General features: G+C 43.0%; 1 protein-coding gene across 1 annotated transcript; it reads right to left on the bottom strand.

Annotated features, from left to right (window-relative positions):
* Positions 1-3538: 3538 nt before the first annotated feature.
* adgra1a (adhesion G protein-coupled receptor A1a) lies at positions 3539-17978 on the bottom strand. Its single transcript, XM_040177084.2, has 7 exons — positions 17839-17978; positions 17199-17476; positions 10282-10409; positions 9194-9317; positions 8798-8949; positions 8076-8171; positions 3539-7987 (listed from the first exon to the last, which is right to left on the bottom strand). The coding sequence occupies exons 2-7, from the start codon at positions 17199-17201 to the stop codon at positions 6493-6495; spliced, it is 1998 nt and encodes a 665-aa protein (XP_040033018.2). The 5' UTR covers positions 17202-17476; positions 17839-17978; the 3' UTR covers positions 3539-6492.
* Between the last annotated feature and the right edge of the window lie 754 nt (positions 17979-18732).

Below are 18732 nucleotides of genomic sequence, written 5' to 3'. Positions count from 1 at the left end.
ATTTTAAATATTTCAGCTTTACATACTGTGCAGCTGAACAGAAAGTATACACATGAAGGCTTGTCAGGTGATGAAATAGTTTAAAATAGTTATCAACTCATCAGCAAAAATGTAAAAAATATCTTGTCAGCATTCAATGAAATGAACCAAAAATCAAATATATGTAACACGAGGACGGAATACCAACTGTATTGTTGAGTTGTGATGTGATTTGTGTTAACGCGGATGACTGAATGTGCTTACGCTACATTATCATGCGTCATACACAAGCTTGATATTTATTATTTAGTTATTATTTGTATTGCTTCCTAGATGAAAAATGTTGCTGACTGAAAGTCATCAATTTAATGAATATAAAATTAGATTAGAAATAAAGAACAGGATTGAACATAAATGATGCAACATGACCGCCTAAATTTAAAGGATGTCGTTGTTATAAATATCTAACTAAATAATGAGGGGGGCTATAATGTTGGTTGTAGAGGCAGTGCAGCAGAAAAACTGGTCCTTTGAGCTGTACATTTGGGATATTCCTATGTATGTCTAAATGAAAAGCATGGGTCTTTAATTTTTAAATACATGCACACACAAACATGTATATATATATACGTGTGTGTGTAGCTTGTCTGGTAGACAGGTGCGGCCAATAGACCAACGTAGCAGGAAGACAGCCAGGTCTGCGGGCTTCTGTAGGACTTCAAAATAGGTCATGTTCACATCAGGGACGTCTGCATAATTTTTCTGACTCTGCTGCTGGAGTGGTTCGGGCCAGTGGCCTGTGGCTTTGGAGAAGAGCTCTGTGTGGGGGATGGGATGTATGAAGGCAACCTCTAAACGCAGCGCTACCATCAGAGAAGCTTGGACGCAAATGCAATGGCTAACTTAAGACAGCACAGCCACGCTCTGAGCGACACCTTTATTCAGAGAACTGTTGCCCAAGCGGACTCTGGCCTCTTTTTTGGTGGAGAGGTGTCTACTGCTTAGAGGTTTGCCACACCCACTTTAACATCTCGGCGCACCCACACCTAAGCTTCAGACCTTAGACCTGTTTGTAGTCGGCTGCTGAGATTTCCTCCAAGCTTGAGTCTTTAAGTCCAGAAATGTGTTCTGGCAGCCTCTCCCTTATCATTTTTGATGAATATTTGGGTTACTCCCTGTACTCGAATGTTTACATAACATTTTAGAACAGGAACAAAGGCAAGTCTTGATATTATATTGCCATTTTTAACTGTGATTACGATATCAGAAGGTCCATTCATCACAGAACTTTGCAGGCCTTCAGTCCTCTCCATATTTGTGGAAATAATTACCTGAAATTAAAACAAATAGCTGCAGTCTGGTATTTTAAAAAGAGTGAACATAAATGTGGTGGCGGGTTGAGGTTACCTCAGCTGCAGAGGAGGGAGGGGTGGAGTAATTCAGGGAACAGTGTCGGTAAGTATTTAAAGAGCACAGCCGTACCGGCGCCGGACTGATCTCCCTGTTATCGGTGAGCAGGACTTGCAGGGCGGGACTTCACCAGGCGCTCAGAGGCACGTCAGAAGAGTGCAGGAGTGAGCATTTATCGAGTGGGACTCGACAAATGAACCCAACAAATGAAAATAAAAAGTATATCAACTGTAAAAATAACAGGTGTGTAGTCTGTGTCCATGAATAGGTAATCAGCTCAATCACCACAACATTGTCACCTGACCAGGGACGCACAACGTGGTCCACTAGTGCAGACATACCAACCCAGACGCCGGCCCGGGTCCTCTTCCAAAGTAACTAACATTCACACACTGTAGTCACAGCTACAGGAGCAATGTTGGGTTAAGTGTCTTGCCCAAGGACACATCGACATGCGGGTTCGCAGAGCCTGGGATCGAACCGACAACCCTCTGATTAGAGGACGACCGTGCTTCCCACTCACCCACAGTCGCCCAGGTGTCAACAAAGGTTAGATATGGGGGTAAAAAGCATAGAGTAAATGTTACGGTAGTTTTCACCTCACGTAATACCTCATCTTGGTAATATATTGGACGGGGTTTCATGAGCTAGTGTGGCAGTGAGCTGAGGTTGGTTCCCAACAGACAGGGACATCCGGGGTGTGTGCGGTTCCCATCAGTGACGCAAGGTTGTCCAACAATTGGAGACAGTGAGGGGGTACCAGTGGAGCCTCGTATGGAATCCAGAGTTACTCTCAGAGAATCTTCCACTGGTCAGTCTGGTGATCATACGAATTCATGGTCAAATGGTGTGCCCTGACGCAGCACTGTCATACCCACATTTTAATTAATTAATCAGGTTTAATTAATTAGGGTCAATCAGATCGCCTTTGTGCGGCGGACCAAACTCCGTAGAAAAGGGGGTCCTTGCTCCACCTCAGTTTGGGGGACCTTGGCTTGAAAAACGTTGAAGACCTCTGATCTATACGGTTCCATGTGGACTATCACTGGGTGAATATTGTGTCACGATTTATTGCGTACCCAATGCCCTGGGTCACAGAACTCCTCAACCAATTAGGAGCCGCACGTTTCTTGGAAACACAGGATTTAAGCAAAGGCTACTGGCAGTTTTCTGCTGCTGCTTTTTCCACTCAGTTTATACCAATTTACCATGCTTCCCTCTGGGTTTTTTTGGTTCCCCGCCCACTTTCTAAGCCCTAATGGACTGGGTGCTGCATCCACATGCCGCATATGCTGCCACCTACTTGGACGATGTCAAAAAACACATGCGTGACACTTGGGAAATGTGTCAAGAGGGACAAGAGCTTGTAATTGGGAGAGAATCCGGTCAAACGGTTGCTATAACAGCAACCAAAATGTTGTATTTAATCACACTGTCCACACAATGTAATCTGCCTGGCGCACGGTGGTCCGGTGAACTTCACTTACTTGCGATGCAAATAGCCAGCCAGTTGCCGGACAAATTTCCATGAAGGTTGGCGAACCGGCAAAAGACCCAGGAGGGAGGCTATGTCCAATGTGGTATGAGCTCTCCGTACCATTAGCGTCAGTGTAATGAGAATGGGACAGCCTTCAGACACTGACTGAGCCAGGCACTTGGACTGAATGTCCTACAGGAAGTTGCTGTTCTAGCAAGAATTGCCTACAGCGCAAAGCAAGCGAAGGCTTTTCAGAGATGAAAAGGAAAATGTTGCTAATGGTTCAGGCTCACAGCTGTGGATATCTTGACGTATTATATTGAGTTTTGTATGAAAATGGCGACATAATTACTTACTGTATATGTGTTGAGTGATGTATATAATTAAGTATCTATTATCATGACAGTACAATAATTATTCATAGGTCAAAAGCCCCCTTGTTCCCCACACAAGCCCTCTTTGACATGTAGCTTTTGCCACAAAAGAGGTATTTACATTTTTTAATGATTCAGATATTTTACTTTTTTTAAATGTATTTTTTGTAATTTGATCTTCTTAAAAGCCACATTTTTACTTCCTAATGTAGTCAAACATGTGCTCACTGACAGTTTGTAAGGCTACCAAACTTCTTGGACAATAAAAAATGTTAGGAAGACAACAACGTACACAATGTATCACAGTAAATATTTATTTCTGGTGCAGGCAACACATAGTGCTCATATTGGTAGTCCCATGGTGTCAATTTGTTCTTTTACCCGGTTGAGAAATCCACAATAGAAGTGGTAAGGAAAAAAAGAAAAAGAAAACCACATTTAAATGGTTTCTTGTTTGGATTCCATCCTTTTGACACCAACGGGGAGCCCTGCCTCGAGGGCCCGGGAACGGGACACGACAACACTTTGTGTATGTATGCGTATAGTCATCAATGTGAGGCTGAAGGTTGGTGTCGCTTAGCAACCGCACCTACATCAAAAGGGCTATGCCAACGTATAGGTGAACATCTGTGTTTAACCTAGAATGAATAACAGGGTGATATAAATCATTCCTTTTTTAAATCAACGCTAGCTCCAGTAGGAACGCCTGATTATGGTCCTAAAAATAGAATGAAACACACAACACTTTCATTCGTTCCAAATGTGCTGCTAAATACCAAACAAGAGAGTTGTTTCTTAAAGAAAAATTAAATAAATAAATTAGATAGTTGGGTTGACAGCAAAAAGCCTTTTTCAACGGATCCTAGCATGCTGAACCAGGATTAAGCTGGATCTAACCCTAACCTATCCAATATCCCTCCGGTCCAAACCAACAAGCAAAAGCAAGGCGAACAAGAAGTCAATCAGGAACAGGAAGGGGGGAGGGGGGGTTAAAAAAGAGAAACCTTTTAAAATTCTAATGTATCTTAATTATATTTTACTTTTCACACATATATATGAACCTCCATCTAAACTTTTTTGGGAAAAAATATACCAAAAATATCACCAGTTGGCGATAATAACTATGTCAGGAATTGACTACTTTTGGGGTAATTTGTCTTGCTGTGGTGGTAAAGATATTTGAAGAACCACTTTTTGCGTATACTTAACATTCTTTAAACTTTATGCTAAGCTAGGCTAATAAAGTGTAAGATTTTGATTGTGATTGAGTGTGACAGATTGAAGGGCATACTGGACCTGACTGAAAACCATCATTACCCGAAGAAAGCTCATCTGGTAATCGATGAGTTTTTCAAGCTGGTTGCATGAAACACAAAGTAAAGCTTATGAAACATGCTCTATGGAGATAACAGGTGGATGTTTCTGGAACCACTTGAAAATGGCCGCTGATGATCTTGTAAAACCTGAGTTGTAGTTTGTATGATGCTACAAACTATATATACTCTCTCAAAACATATTGAGAAGGAGCTTTGTGTAGTATCTCATCACAGTGAAAGCTGGCACATCTTTTTGGCACTATACAAAGTTTGTGCTTTGGAGCACATTGGTAGGGTTGTTCTTTTGAAATGATTATCTCACCAGATGAGTTACTATAGTACATACGAGTGCAATATTTGTCAGAAGAGAGTCTATTGACTCCATTTGGCAGCGTTGACAAGGTGTCTCCATAGAACAATCTTTGTAGATTTAATGGAATAATCTTTATCAAGACAGATCATCAATTTAAATTTCTGCAAGGGTGACTCCATAATTATAAACACATATAGCACAAAACCACACCACATCTGGATGTTTACTCATGCACTGTTCCACATAAAAAACATACACATGCTCACACAAACTCAAAAGTGTTTTCACACGTGTAACCACCCACATTTAAAATGATATCATGTCTAGCAACATCATTACAAACATAATAACTTTAACCAATATAGAACTTTTTGAAAACAATCAATCCAAAAGTATTCAAAGGTGCAATCAGTGATATTCTAATGCTTCTGGCTTATACATGGCGTTATATATCACTAAAGGTTTTCAAATGTTGAGGCGTTAGGGTTCCCTCTGTGACTGCCAAGTTTAATAAACAGACCCAATATTCACTACCCATAATGCTTTAGGCGCAGCGCTTTCACCAAATCCTTAGTGAACACGGGAGCTCCTGATTTTTCCACCTGCTGGTTTATGAGCTTGTGAGTGCTTCAAATCTGTAAAGAATATTCACGTATTTTGGTTTAGTTTTTTTATGAATGAAGAACAAATTTATATAAATCAAATATTATTATATAAGTATAGACTGTGAGCGGAAAAACATTTTATCCGGAAGTATTCACCAAACTGTCTTTTAATTCCTGCATTTTATTTCACTTTATTGTATGAAATGTTATGATGTGAAGCACTTTGAGTCTGCCTTGTGTATGAAAAGCGCTATACAAATAAAATTGCCTTGCCTTGCCTTGAGTGTCAAAAGTTTGTTTATTTTGTTAAGCTAACTTTGTTTTTGTGGCTAATTTGATGAGCAACATAAGATGAGTCACCTTTGTCTTTCGCATTCCTAAAAATGCATTTTTAAGTGCATTGTACATGAAGATGAAATATAAAGTTTTCATTCCAGATAACTCGCTGGAAGTAATAGCTTTTTTCTTTTTTTACCCAATAATAACGCAATAATCAAAGAAATAATTAGCAGATTAACCAATTATTGAAATCGTTGTCAGCATAGCTGCTCTCACAACATAGTAACGATTACTGTATGACAATAATTATGACCCGCAATCAACTGTCATACATTTTAAGTTTTAGGGATCTATACAATCTTTGAATCTATTTAGATTGAACTAATGGCCGTCTGACTGTCACCGCCAACTACTGTCCAGTGTGCACCTCGAAGGCCATATATTACTGATTGCAACTTTAAATTAAAAACTACCTAGAGCAGAATATTCATCAAACACCAATTGAACATCTCTTGGGCTTGAATATTCCTTGCAAAAATGGATTGGCGAAACACTTATAGATAACTTTGTCATGAGGAGAGTTAGAAATATCATTAGGATACGTAGCCTCGTTGAAAACTCAACGTCTGATTCAAGGGGCAAAGCTGAATTCATTGAGACCCAAACACTAGGAGTAATTTGACTGCAAGGCTGCTGGAAGGTGTGGTAAATTAAGGTGCAAGGTACAAGTGTAAGAAAACTATACAGTGGTTTCATTCTTCCAAGGACCAGTCCGAATGTTGCCAGTGGCGTCTGAACCGAAGAGGCCGTCTTCCTGCAGGCTCCGGTTTCGGCCGATTGTACCTCGCCTGCTGATGGTGCCATGCTGCCGAGGCAGAGTATTTCTAGGGAAACCTTTCTGCTCCACCTCTACACATAGACGATCCTTCTCTTCATCAATTGGCTTTGACGCGCAGCTGTATGTTTCGGGTTCTTGCTTGTACTGCAAGGCAAAGGGGTCGGGTTTCTCACAGCAGCTCGTAGTGGAGGAGTGATCAGCTGAGCTGTACATGTGCCACTGGCAGGTGTTGCCCCCAGAAGGCAGGAGGAGGCTATGACAGGAAGTAATGCTGTCGTGCATGTTGTGTGTCCGGCCGTGACCCGAAGCTATCGAGTCTTGCACGCTATGGCAGGAGTCCTGGTGTTGCAAGCTGTGGCAGGAAGCCAGCTGCTTTTCCAAGTAAGGGCTCAGGCAGGGAAGCTGGAGGTCTGGGTGTGGGCAGTTGGAAGCTAGTGGTGAGCCTTCGAGGTGGTGCGCTGCATGTGGGCTGTCGAGGTGCGAGCTGTAGCCACTCCCGTCCATACTGGTGGAAGTCATGTGTGAGCGGTAGTCCTGGAGACATGGACGTGGGCGGTTAAAGGAGCGCGACTTTGATCTGTCATTAAGGCAGGCCTGTAGAGGAAGAGCGGGACGCGGGAGCTCGTCGGAAAGCGTCTGCTGACACGGTGAAGGCAGTGGCTCAGCGAGAGGTGACATGGGGGCCGCGGTGACAGGACTCATTACGGCCACGCAGCATGGACCCGCGTGATTGGGAATAGGGCTCTGGGAGGGAGGCGTCATTTTCTGGCAGGAACTCTGAACGAGGTGAGAGGCGAGCAGAGGCTGCTTGCCGAAGCACGGTGAAATCAGGTGGCAATGTGGCTGATGGAGCTCCTGCCTTGGGCTCTGTTCGTTCCCGTCCCGATCCCCGTCCTCGGACTTGGACGGGCAACAAGCCCACCAACGGTGCCATACGTCATCACGTTTGGCACAGTGCTGGATGAGAAGGAAGAGCCCCAGAGTGACACAAAAAGCCCCATACAGGCAGCTGAATATCATATCCAGGAAATGTCCCAGTGACACCGCCAATGCTCCCAAAGCCCAGGTAGACAGGAACAGGAAGAGGGTGAAGGCTGTGGCCCGGAGCTGAGATTTAAATGAGTGCTCATTGGCCAGCACCGACACGCCTGTTGCAAATGGCTGACAGTCGCCAGCGGAGCCAGAAACTCCCCCAGTGTCAGTTTGGCAGTGATGGTTTGACTCGTTGGACGATAACTGCTGCTGCTCTTCACTTAGAATTCGCAGCTCATACTTCTTCTGTGGGTGGCGTTTCAGCTGGATGTACGTGCACAGGAAGTACACAGACATGACTAAGACCAAAAGACACATGGGGCCATAGAAACCTCCCAAACTTGGTTCCCATGCCATCCAGCAACTGAGAAAAGACACAAAGAGACATAAACATCAATCCTATTTACTAAAGAATGATTGAAAACATTCATATCATTTGATTTTCTACTTACTACAATGCGTCATCCCTGCTGCCATAGTTATCCATACCAAATGCTGCTGTAACTCCAACAATTAGGAGAGGGATTCCATCACTCACAAGATAAAATCTGAAAAAAGAAGGTTCCGAAGTTTATGGTACAGCCTGGGTAACAGGTCGGGCCGAGAGGCAGGAGAGTCATTATCTTTCTGTTAGACACTGAACCTCCAACCGCTAAACTGGGCTAAACGTATTCTGATTAAAGCGCTGAGCTAAAGACTTATATTAATCTCTCTGACTTCCCTGTCAGAAAGACGGTTAAAGAGCTTCAAAGCAATAAACAGTTTGAGCTAAATTTTATGATTTTTAAAAAAAAACCATATTCCAAAAAATGGGAGCAGTGAGGACTGGTGGAAAATGCCCCAGGCTTCTATTTAAGGATGCTGATTGGCTGAATTATATGTCACATATTTTTTTATTTAATCAGCAATTGGCTAAAGTGCTTCTTAGACCCGCCTTCTGTATCTTGAGATTGCCCTCCAGGTGGGGCCCCCTTCTGAAAATCAAGCTGAATCTATTAACAAAGTTGGGGATTTAGTAGGAAGAGTCATCAATTTACCAATAATAAGTCTAGAAAACGCGAAATGTGATTTAGTAACATCTGGTAAAAAAGAGTGTCAAGGCCACGCTGTTATAATTCTTAATATGCATTCTAGTTTATTCATTTCAGATGAATTCACTGTAGCATACAGTTACCTGAGGACTGTAGGTTTTCTGCGAGTCCGACCCGTCCCATCCCTTTTCTGAGTCCGTAGCGGGTCTTTCAACACATCTTTAAAGATGTTTCTAGCAGTAAACGTCAGCCACAGCATGGTAGACAAAGAAGCATAGTGGAGCACAATGCCAACCTGGCCCAGATAAAGTGGAAAACAAAGAATATTAAACGCAATATCAATCTGTTATCCAAAATCAGCTTGTGATTATAGAACTGTTTCCTGGACAATATGACAGGAAATTAACAAAATAATAATATATATATGTAAAATTATCGGGTCAACCCCATTCTGTGTCCAGAAGGGGCACATTGGCAACCAACGGGTTAAGTTCTATGGGATAACATTATGCTGAGATAGTAGGGAAACCCCAACTTACGATTTGACAAACAAAAGGTAAGTTGATCTGATTGATGCCCCCGGCAAAAACTCCAAACGTCAGCCCCGTGTGGAAAAGGAAGTTAAGAAGCGTGTGCCAGCCATTCCTGCTGATGCGGATCACACTGCAAACAATGAGTTCAGAGTTAGAAAAGATGTCACCATTCACAGTATCAGGACAGATCACATGGGGTGGTTAGAGTGGCAATTGGACATAATTAAAGCTGTCATTTGAAGAAGAAAAAAAAAGCCGAATCTCATTTATTTATGGTTGCGTATCTTGTTTAAATGTTAATCCGTCATTAGCAGAACCCAAACCTCAAGTCATATGTGAACAATTTATTTTCACTTTCACCATGAACAGCAATGGGGAAGTAATCGGGGCAACTCCTCAGCGTCAATATGCGTCCATTAAGAGTGCCTGTCCCTGTCTGTTTAGCATGGGGAAAGGACCCTTCAGAGTAAAACCTTTGTGTACCTGTGTTTGTTATTGTGTCATGTGACGGTGGAAACGTGAGTGAGAGTTTGAGCAATGACGGGTGGTGTTGTCACCAGCCAGCGTAGCTTAGTGTTATCTAGATGTTCAACGTCACAGCTGAATATTGAGTGGTTTCCTCAAAGTGGATGTGACACTAAAGAAGGGAAGTTCTCCCTCAGTACTGGACTGATTTGAACAATGTTATACCCATCAGCACTTAAGAGACTAAAACATGAGAGAATAAGGCACGTATTGACTGAAAACAGTGTCACAACAGTGCCATCAGCCGTGTTTTACTAATGTGCCACCTCCTCCAGAACAACCTCAGCTACATTCGCTGAGGCATTTCAATCCAAACTGGCTTGTCTACTCGTTCTCTCCCTTGTTCATCCTCCTGGTCCTCATTCTCGGATCAATCTGGCTCTTTCGTGCCGGATCATCTGCCACTCTGGGACTACCTCTCGCTCCCGGTCTTTCTGTCTCTTTCTCCGTCCCTCCCTCCCTCTCTCTCTCTCTCTCTCTCTTTTTCTTTTTTTCTCTCTCTACGTGCAATTGCCAATGTGATTGACTTGAAATATGCAACAACATCTTTCAATCAATGTTCCTCTCACCTGTGATGGACTACGTAGGTCATGATGGAGACGAGCAGACAGAGCAGCATGACTGCCGTGCAGGCGTAGACCACTGGATGCAGGTAGTCCCCGGGGTACGGTGGAAAGGACAGCACTCTCTTCAAATCCTGCATGAGTGCAAATGGAAGAGAATAGTATGACCCACAGGAATGAATAATGAAAAAGAGAACATGCAGAAGGGTTCGCCCTCGTTCAACTGGGAAAAAAAGGCAGTGTGTTTTGAACAGCCAAAAGTTATCGGTCCAGATGGTCCTGTGCAGATCGGAGCCAATCGGCACTGTGTGTAGGTGCTTCTATCCTCCTACATTATTTGGATTAAAGAAGAAGGGAAATATCTACACTTTCTCAGACGTTTAGATCAATATCAGCCTCATGCCGTTAATTACAGGGCTGGAGTCAGGAACATCTAGCATTAGGTATCAAGTTAAAATTACACCCTCCGTTCACTATTTAACGTGTTGTGTCCTGTTTGTTTATTCTATAAACAAATTTAAACTTTTTCAGCCATGTTAGAAACAAGCCTGCCAACCGAACTGCACCGACAATGCTGCGTTCACTTCATATTTGACTGGGATCGTTTGGAAGAACCCAAAAGCCTGACAACATGGACACCACACATTGCAACAGTCTTTTAAGCTCATTAACACCAAAGCCAATGGAGATAGTGCTATTTTGCATTGGTATTTTTAATCACCACATGATGATCTCTGCAAAAAAAAAGCATCTTGAGTTCCCAAATGACAGGAACGCTGGCGGATTGCCGTCAATGTGACTCTTTCAAAGAACGCAAAACTCAAGCAAGCGTCATGCTCTCACGCGGCTGCTTTCACATTTCCTTTGTCTTTCAAATTCTAAATGTTAATGGTGACATTAAAAAGTGTTGGATAGTGTAGAGAACTACGCTAACATTCCTGACTAGAGTCCCAAAAAAATGAATATAAATCCTCTGGTCTAATTTGGACACAGAACAATATTGAGCGGTTGTCCACGTTGAGTGGCCCCATGCAGGCCCTGCGCCACCTATTTAAATGGCTGAGCATGTTGCTCCTCGACTCCAGTTTTTAACTAACTAACTTCTAACTAATGCCAGCACGCTGTTATAAGTACAACATTTTATTGTAAGATAAAAAAAAGACAATCATGGTTTTATGTTAATACTAACATGATCCATGTCCCCCAGATAGTGCAGTGTAAAGTAAATATACATCATTATAATTGTATTCAATGCATTATTGCAGGAAACCCTCTCAGCTTGCTGGAGATCTAAGGAGAAGTCGTGCTGCTTCCTGTAACAGTGTTGCCAAACTGCAATGACATCACGGTCCTAAAATAACTCGGTGCTCATCATTAAACATGTAAAACCTGGAGTTGCAGTGTCTCCTGAAATGTGAAATCAAATTAACAAAAGGTGCATTATCAGACTGCATTTGGGAAGCTATATGTTTCCCTTTTCCATTTCCCCCGGTTAACTGACTTCCTTCAGACCCTGAAATGATGTATTCCTTGCATTAAAAATGCATTTGACCTCTACTCAATCCTCTTGATTCCAAAGGCGTACAAGGGACAAACTCATCTCTATAAATACACATGTGCTTTTTTGCTTTCATATCAGGCTTGTATTTGCACTTGTCCTTTTAATGAATCTTCACATTCAATGAGGCCAGGTTCTTCAGATCTAAAACAATGGCTGTGTTTACATACACTTATATCCCGCTATTAATCTGAATATTTCAATATTTCAATTTGATAGGGAATTGAGCCTTACTCCGAGTAAAGCATCTATCAATCAAGACATATGCTGATATGAGTCAGAGGACCAATATGGCTGCTGTAACACATTTAATATATATATATATATACGTTAGTATAAAAGCTGGAAATATGTCTGCAATAAAATACCCCTGCTGGTTGTGTTTTGGGGTCATTATGCAAACATTTCACCATGCCTACACTAGGCATTTGCAGAGTTATCTGAAGTGAGGACTGTTTCTTTAAACCAATGCAGCGTATGTGGACACAAGGGGTGAGCTTGTTAATTAATCTCCTGAAGTAAACCAAACCGAAAATCGTTCTTAGGTCATGCTGCCGTGCAATAAAACTGTGCCGTACAAGAGGTACTAAATACTCATCATTTGTCACCCCACACCGCCTCCATAATGTGATGACGAGAACCGTCGTTGCTCAAACCTCTTGGACCTTCACATCCACGAAGAAGAGCATCAAACTGTCCAGTTGCATTACAGCGGACAAACACCGCGTCACTCATGCATATCGCCACCGTCACTGCCACAAAACATTGAGCATCTGCCATCATACATTTACATGAGGGAAAAAAAAACCAGCCAACAGAGGCAAAGAGCTGCCGTGGATCATCTGTGCCTATTTGGAATTAATCTGAATTGAAATAGTTTTGACTCACTTGCCAGGGGATGTGTCCACATACTGCCCCTCTCTGGACTGTCCCAAGCAGATTGACAAAATCAATCCTCTCATTAATTGACTCCTCTAAAGAAAAATGTTGTGCCTTTTGGGTGATGTCAAATCTAAGAGACTACTGTAGAAATGTACTATAAATACTTTTTATTAAAATATTGTATGTGCTGTAGAAATGCATACATTATTATAAAACACTTGATATTAAAGATGCTTATTTACAGGTTCATTCATTTATTATAAACAAACACTTTGTTATCAAACAAGAGAGTGTATTCATAACCAAGTAATTTTTATTACCTCACTAGAACATTTATGGATCTAAACAAAATGGAATGCAAAATGGAGGCTGTACCAGGTGCAAGTTGTACAAAACCACACCTCCTTACAGGAAGCTACAGCATTAGAACTACAAGAGGACAGAGCGATGACGTCATAGCTGGTGGCGTGGAAGACGGCTCTGCACTAACATTAACCTTGCTAACCTAACCTTGGAAGTTGCTTCCATATTTGTTTTAAACTTTTTAACCAATAAGACGCGCTGTGATGGAAAAAAGTATATCAGTATATATCCTTTGTTTGAGGCTCACAAGCTTAAGCATCGACAGCAACTGTTGGCAGACCAGCTGTTAATGGCCTGTGGACTGCTGAGGCTTACGAGAAATATACTGTGTCCATGTAACTATGTTTTATTAAATCTGTTTTATTGTAACCTTTGCGTCTCCCGATCCTCTTTAAGTCTACCCAAAGAATAATTAAAACACAATACTACCAACAAACCAACCTCGTATAACGACAAATCCATGCACTTGCATCACTATTGTGTCAGCGCAGATGACTTGGCTGCGGAGGAAGTGTGGAGGTCGAGAGAAAGTGACTCACAGACAGTAAATGATGTGCATCTCCCGGACAGGTCTAGCATTCCCTCTGTGTTAAAAGGCAGAGCGTGCTTTCAAACGAGAGTCAGGCCTTCTCGTTTCTTTTGCAGGGACACACTCCTGCGTGTGCATAATTCAAGCTGAAGATTCCTGTGGAGGCAGGAATCAGGAGCTAACTTGGCTCCGTCTTCACGACAGCGTCAACTCGCTTTTGCTTTGTGTTCCAGGGCCTTGTATTTTAGAGACACTGTCATGTCTTTCTCCTCTCATCTCCTTCTCTCTCTCTCTCTCTCTCTCTCTCTCCGGGACAGCATGCTCTTTTACCACGCTCCACTGAGCAACCCATCTATTAGACAGAGCATGACTGATTAAATCCTCTGCAGATCCCGTAAAAATGTTTGAAGAAAGACACAAACAGGCGTGCACACGCAGCAGCAGAGATCTGTACTCACTGCGCTCCACTTATCTCAGATGACCGAACCATGAGCGTTGTCACGAGCCAAGATTTAGCCTTCTTTTGTTAAGTCCTTGCTGGTGCGAAAACATGCTCGCGTTTTTATTTTTTTGTAGCGCTTTAAAGCTACTGACCAGCTTAGAACGGATCCAAAGACTATAGATACAGGTTACAGGACCAAACTCAGATTTTCTTGTAAATATATTTGATCGGTTGGAATCTGACGCATTCATCTATTGTATTTTGTTCTTGTTGTTTATATCCCAAATCATTGACTTTTTACATAAGAATAGTTAGGATTTTCAGTCAGGATTCAGTGCACTGGCTCCCTGTTGAATCAACAGTATAATTTAAGGTACTTTGACTCACCTACAAGGCACTTGCTCTTATGGTATCTGGTATCCAGCAGCACCGTCAAGAACCTTGGAGTTCTCTGCGACCAGGATAAAGGGATCATATCACTCCTGTATTAACTTCTCCTCACCTACAAGATACTTGCTGGTGAGGCACCGTTGTGTCTTAAAGAGCTTGTAACACCGTATTGCCCTACAAGGCAGCTGCGCTCCATAGATGCTGGTTTACGTGTTGTTCCTAGAGTCTTAAAAAGTAGGCTGGGGGCCAGAGCCTTCCGTTTTCAAGCTCCTCTTTTGTGGAACCAGGTTCCACTTTCAGGGCAGATTCGGTCGACTCTTTTAAGATAAAGCTTAAAACTTTCCCCGTTGATAACGCTTATAGTTAATGCGCATCACTTTGTTCAGAGTATTTGTGCTTTCTCGCCTCACAGGTTTCCATGGATCACGGTTCTATCTGGACCCTGTTCCTGCCTCCTACCGTGGCCCTGCTGACACCTGCTGCTGCTGCTGCTGCTATCATCATCATCATCATTATTATTATTATAAATATTAATCATATAACTATTACTGTCATTATAAACCAACGTTACCCTTTCCTAAAGTGCTTTCCCCCCCACAGGCTTCTGTGGATGGTGGTTCTATCTGATGGTGGTTCTATGTGATGGTGGTTCTATACGATGGTGGTTCTATCTGATGGTGGTTCTATCAGTGGTGGTTCTATACGATGGAGGTTCTATGTGATGGTGGTTCTATCTGATGGTGGTTCTATCTGATGGTACTTCTATGTGATGGTGGTTCTATGTGATGGAGGTTCTATGTGATGGTGGTTCTATATGATGGTGGTTCTATAGGATCGCGGTTCTATGTGAGGGTGGTTCTATACGATGGTGGTTCTATCTGAGGGTGGTTCAATGTGATGGTGGTTCTATCTGATGGTGGTTCTATCTGATGGTACTTCTATGTGATGGTGGTTCTATGTGATGGAGGTTCTATCTGATGGTGGTTCTATACGATGGTGGTTCTATCTGGTTGTGGTTCTATCTGATGGTGGTTCTATCTGATGGTCGTTCTATCTGATGGTAGTGCTATGTGATGGTGGTTCTATGTGATGGTGGTTCTATCTGATGGTCGTTCTATGTGATGGTGGTTCTATGTGATGGTGGTTCCATGTGATGGTGGTTCTATCTGATGGTGGTTCTATGTGATGGTGGTTCTATGTGGTGGTGGTGGTCCCTGCAGTGGTCCTGCCGTACACCTGCTTACTACTCACAATTATTTGAATCGTTTCTGTGTAGGAATTGAATGTATTGTACATCTTCTACATTGTTCATTCTGTACACATGACGTCCATTGTAGTCTGTCCATCCTGGAGAGGGATCCTCCTCTGACGTTCTCCCTAAGGTTTCTTCTTTTTTCCCCATGGAAGGGTTTTTGTGTTTTGGGGAGTTTTTGCTGTGCCGATGTGAGGGTTTCGGGACAGAGGATGTTGCATGTGTACAGACTGTAAAATTTGTAATTTGGGATTTGGGGCTATACAAAATAAAATGAATTGAATTGAATTCACAAGGGAGGAGCTGGGCTTGAATGTGCAGCCAATCACATACGACATCAGCACAAGGGACACGCCCTTGTGTGTCCAAGCTGGAGAAGGAGCAGACAGAAGCCTCCTGTGAACTAATATTGATGGTCACATGAGACTTGGACCAGAGGACTTCTCTATTTTGCTAAATAATATCAAACTGTTCACACGTTATTTCACTTTGTAACTGTATTGCTTCTTTGTCATTTTTAAACTCGAGCCAGTTGACTTTTTATGACTCCTCGTCCCAGAAGGGCCGAGGGAAACAGTAGTGTTCCTTAATCAGAGGTTCAGAACTCCAAAATTCACAACCCATTAATGCAGGTCAAAGCATCAGTTAAAGTTAGAACACTCAAAGTTTTTACCCAATTATGACAATTAACGCCAAAAACTGGCTTACTACTACCACAAGTTAATCATTATTAACTAACGAAGAAGGTTGGAGAGACAGGGGCCCATGGCTCATTTTTGCCTCTGGGCACCGTTAGACGTTTATCCGGCCCTGCTTGAAGACCTTCGCTTCCTAATATTCAGCGTTGCAAGCAGGTTCCTCCCCTGAGCGAGCAGTTTCATGAGCAGACTGGAGTAAAAAAATCAAAGAAATGTCCATTTTCCTCTTTTCCAGTGACATTTTGCAAGTTCCCCGCTGCTCTTAGTATTTCCCAGAGCTGTTAGTACTTCCCTTCACTAATGCATGAGAGTGCGTGGATGAAAGGATACAAACAATCTTACGTGTTAGTATTCTAGGTAATCACATGCATTGCGCATGTATTTATTTGCACTATTTCCATCGTGAGCAATTCCCAGAACTTGACACATTTTGTTGTTTGCTCGGTCATTTGTCAATATTCATATGAATCCCTGTTTTCTCAGCACTTGTGTGCATAACAGTCCTGTCGATTATTTAGATTCAGCTTTATGGACCTTGTATCTTATTACTATTTATATTTAAGTACATCGAGAGAGATGAATACATGCATATACAATATACAATACTCCATTGAAATAGAACAATCCTAAATCTGGATAAATACATCTTTAAACCTGTATCTAGTGCTAGAATGGCAGTCAACTTTCCCCTTACTTTGGATAAACCTTCATTTTCTGTGAAAGGTCCTCAGTAGCTATAATATAAGCAGTAGGCTCATAGCTGAGGCCAACATTACTCATGGTACCATTAGGAATAAAAAGCCACTTACCATTAGCGTTAGTGGAGTTGGACTTGAACTGTGAAGCTCTGGGCCCCCCCGGAGGCCCCTGCCTGGACCCCCCCACCTCCTACCCGGCGCCCGCCGGCATCACGAGAGGATTTTTGAATCAGGTTCACAATTTATTTTGCCCTCCCAACGCTCCCGGTCGCTCCGATCACAGGAGGGGGTCCGGCAGGCAGGCGCTCCTCCTCCGGGTCGCCGGCTCCGGGAGCGGCGCCGACGCGCGGCCACGGCCTCCCGGTACCGACTCCATCTGCACGGCGGCGCTGATCGGAGAGAGAAGCGGAGGATTCATCTGCCATCTGTGCGCCCACAAGACACTTCCGTCCGATTGGCGCGGGACTACGGACCATTGGGGGGAGATGAGCGGTCGTGTTCCGCTTCCACCGAGATTATTTCAAAGCGGTGTGTTTATCTTAATGGTGACGACGGGCGGGATGTGGAAGTGTCACGGTGACGGTTTACCCGTCTATGCTTATCATTTATTCCGCGGTGCGTTTGCGCACTCGCTGCGATCTGGATCGGTCAATAACTCCGTTTCCTCCCTCTGTCTGCAGGGCCGCCAAAGGAACTAACATGAAAGCATGCACATAAAACGACGACACGAAGCAGCAAAGGGCCGGGTTACCTGCGCTGGCGTCCTCTCCTCTCAGCTGACCCTCTCGGACGCAGGTCCGCGAACACAGTGGCGGCGCTCGGTTCGCCTGTAACGATGTGCCGCAAGTTGCGTCGCGAGGGGCGGGGAGAGCCGGTTGGAGTAAGTGCCGGCGGAACTCGGGGCCGAGGAGGGACGTTTTCTTCTGACGGTCAAACAGCTGCAGGTTATGACGGCTGGTAACGTGGTAACGAGTCTTTTTCTGTTGGTAGATATTTGATTATGTATCTACGAAGAAACAATGTTGCCAATTTAGCTTAGACACTCCTCACCTCCACAGGCACCGAGTATCCCAAGAACCCCATACATCAATATATAATATAATAATCAATAATATATATATATACACACATCATATATGTACAAAAACTCTATTTGTCAATCTCAGACTTAAGTACGTAAAGTATTCGGCCTGATTTAGCAGCTCCTTTTAGTCTAAACTAATCGTGAACCCGAATAAACACACTCATATGAATATTTCAAGGACAGCCACATACATAACATGATGCTGTTTGTTCATTTGGCTGCTGTTTAACAGACTATATTTCATATATTATATGTACATGTGTATTTTATTTATGTTTGATGTGATAGCCCCACCACGTGGCTGATTTATATCACTTTACATTGTGGTTAATAACTCCTGAATTACGAAAATATTTTGGATTTTATCGTTCTGATACTGTTGAATTGAGTTGTTGGCTATACCAACAAGTCTTTCTTTATAAACATTCATTCCATCCATCCATCCATCGTCAAACCGCAGGTCGCGGGGGGGCTGGAGTCTATCCCAGCCAACTTCAGGCGATAGATGGGTTCACCTGGATCGGACTAACACAGAGACAAACAACCATTCACACACCTACG

This window comes from Gasterosteus aculeatus, chromosome 5 (assembly GCF_964276395.1).
Source record: "Gasterosteus aculeatus chromosome 5, fGasAcu3.hap1.1, whole genome shotgun sequence".
Lineage (NCBI taxonomy): Eukaryota > Metazoa > Chordata > Actinopteri > Perciformes > Gasterosteidae > Gasterosteus > Gasterosteus aculeatus.
Note: the sequence above shows the minus strand (reverse complement) of the source record. Positions and strands in the feature narration are given on the sequence as shown.

Excerpts from the sequence above, each read along its gene's own strand:
- adgra1a (XM_040177084.2), bottom strand. Across the intron at positions 9,318-10,281 it reads ACCTACGTAGTCCATCACAG|TGTGATCCGCATCAGCAGGA; the intron begins GTGAGAGGAACA and ends CATTGTTTGCAG. Across the intron at positions 8,172-8,797 it reads AGAAAACCTACAGTCCTCAG|ATTTTATCTTGTGAGTGATG; the intron begins GTAACTGTATGC and ends TTCTTTTTTCAG.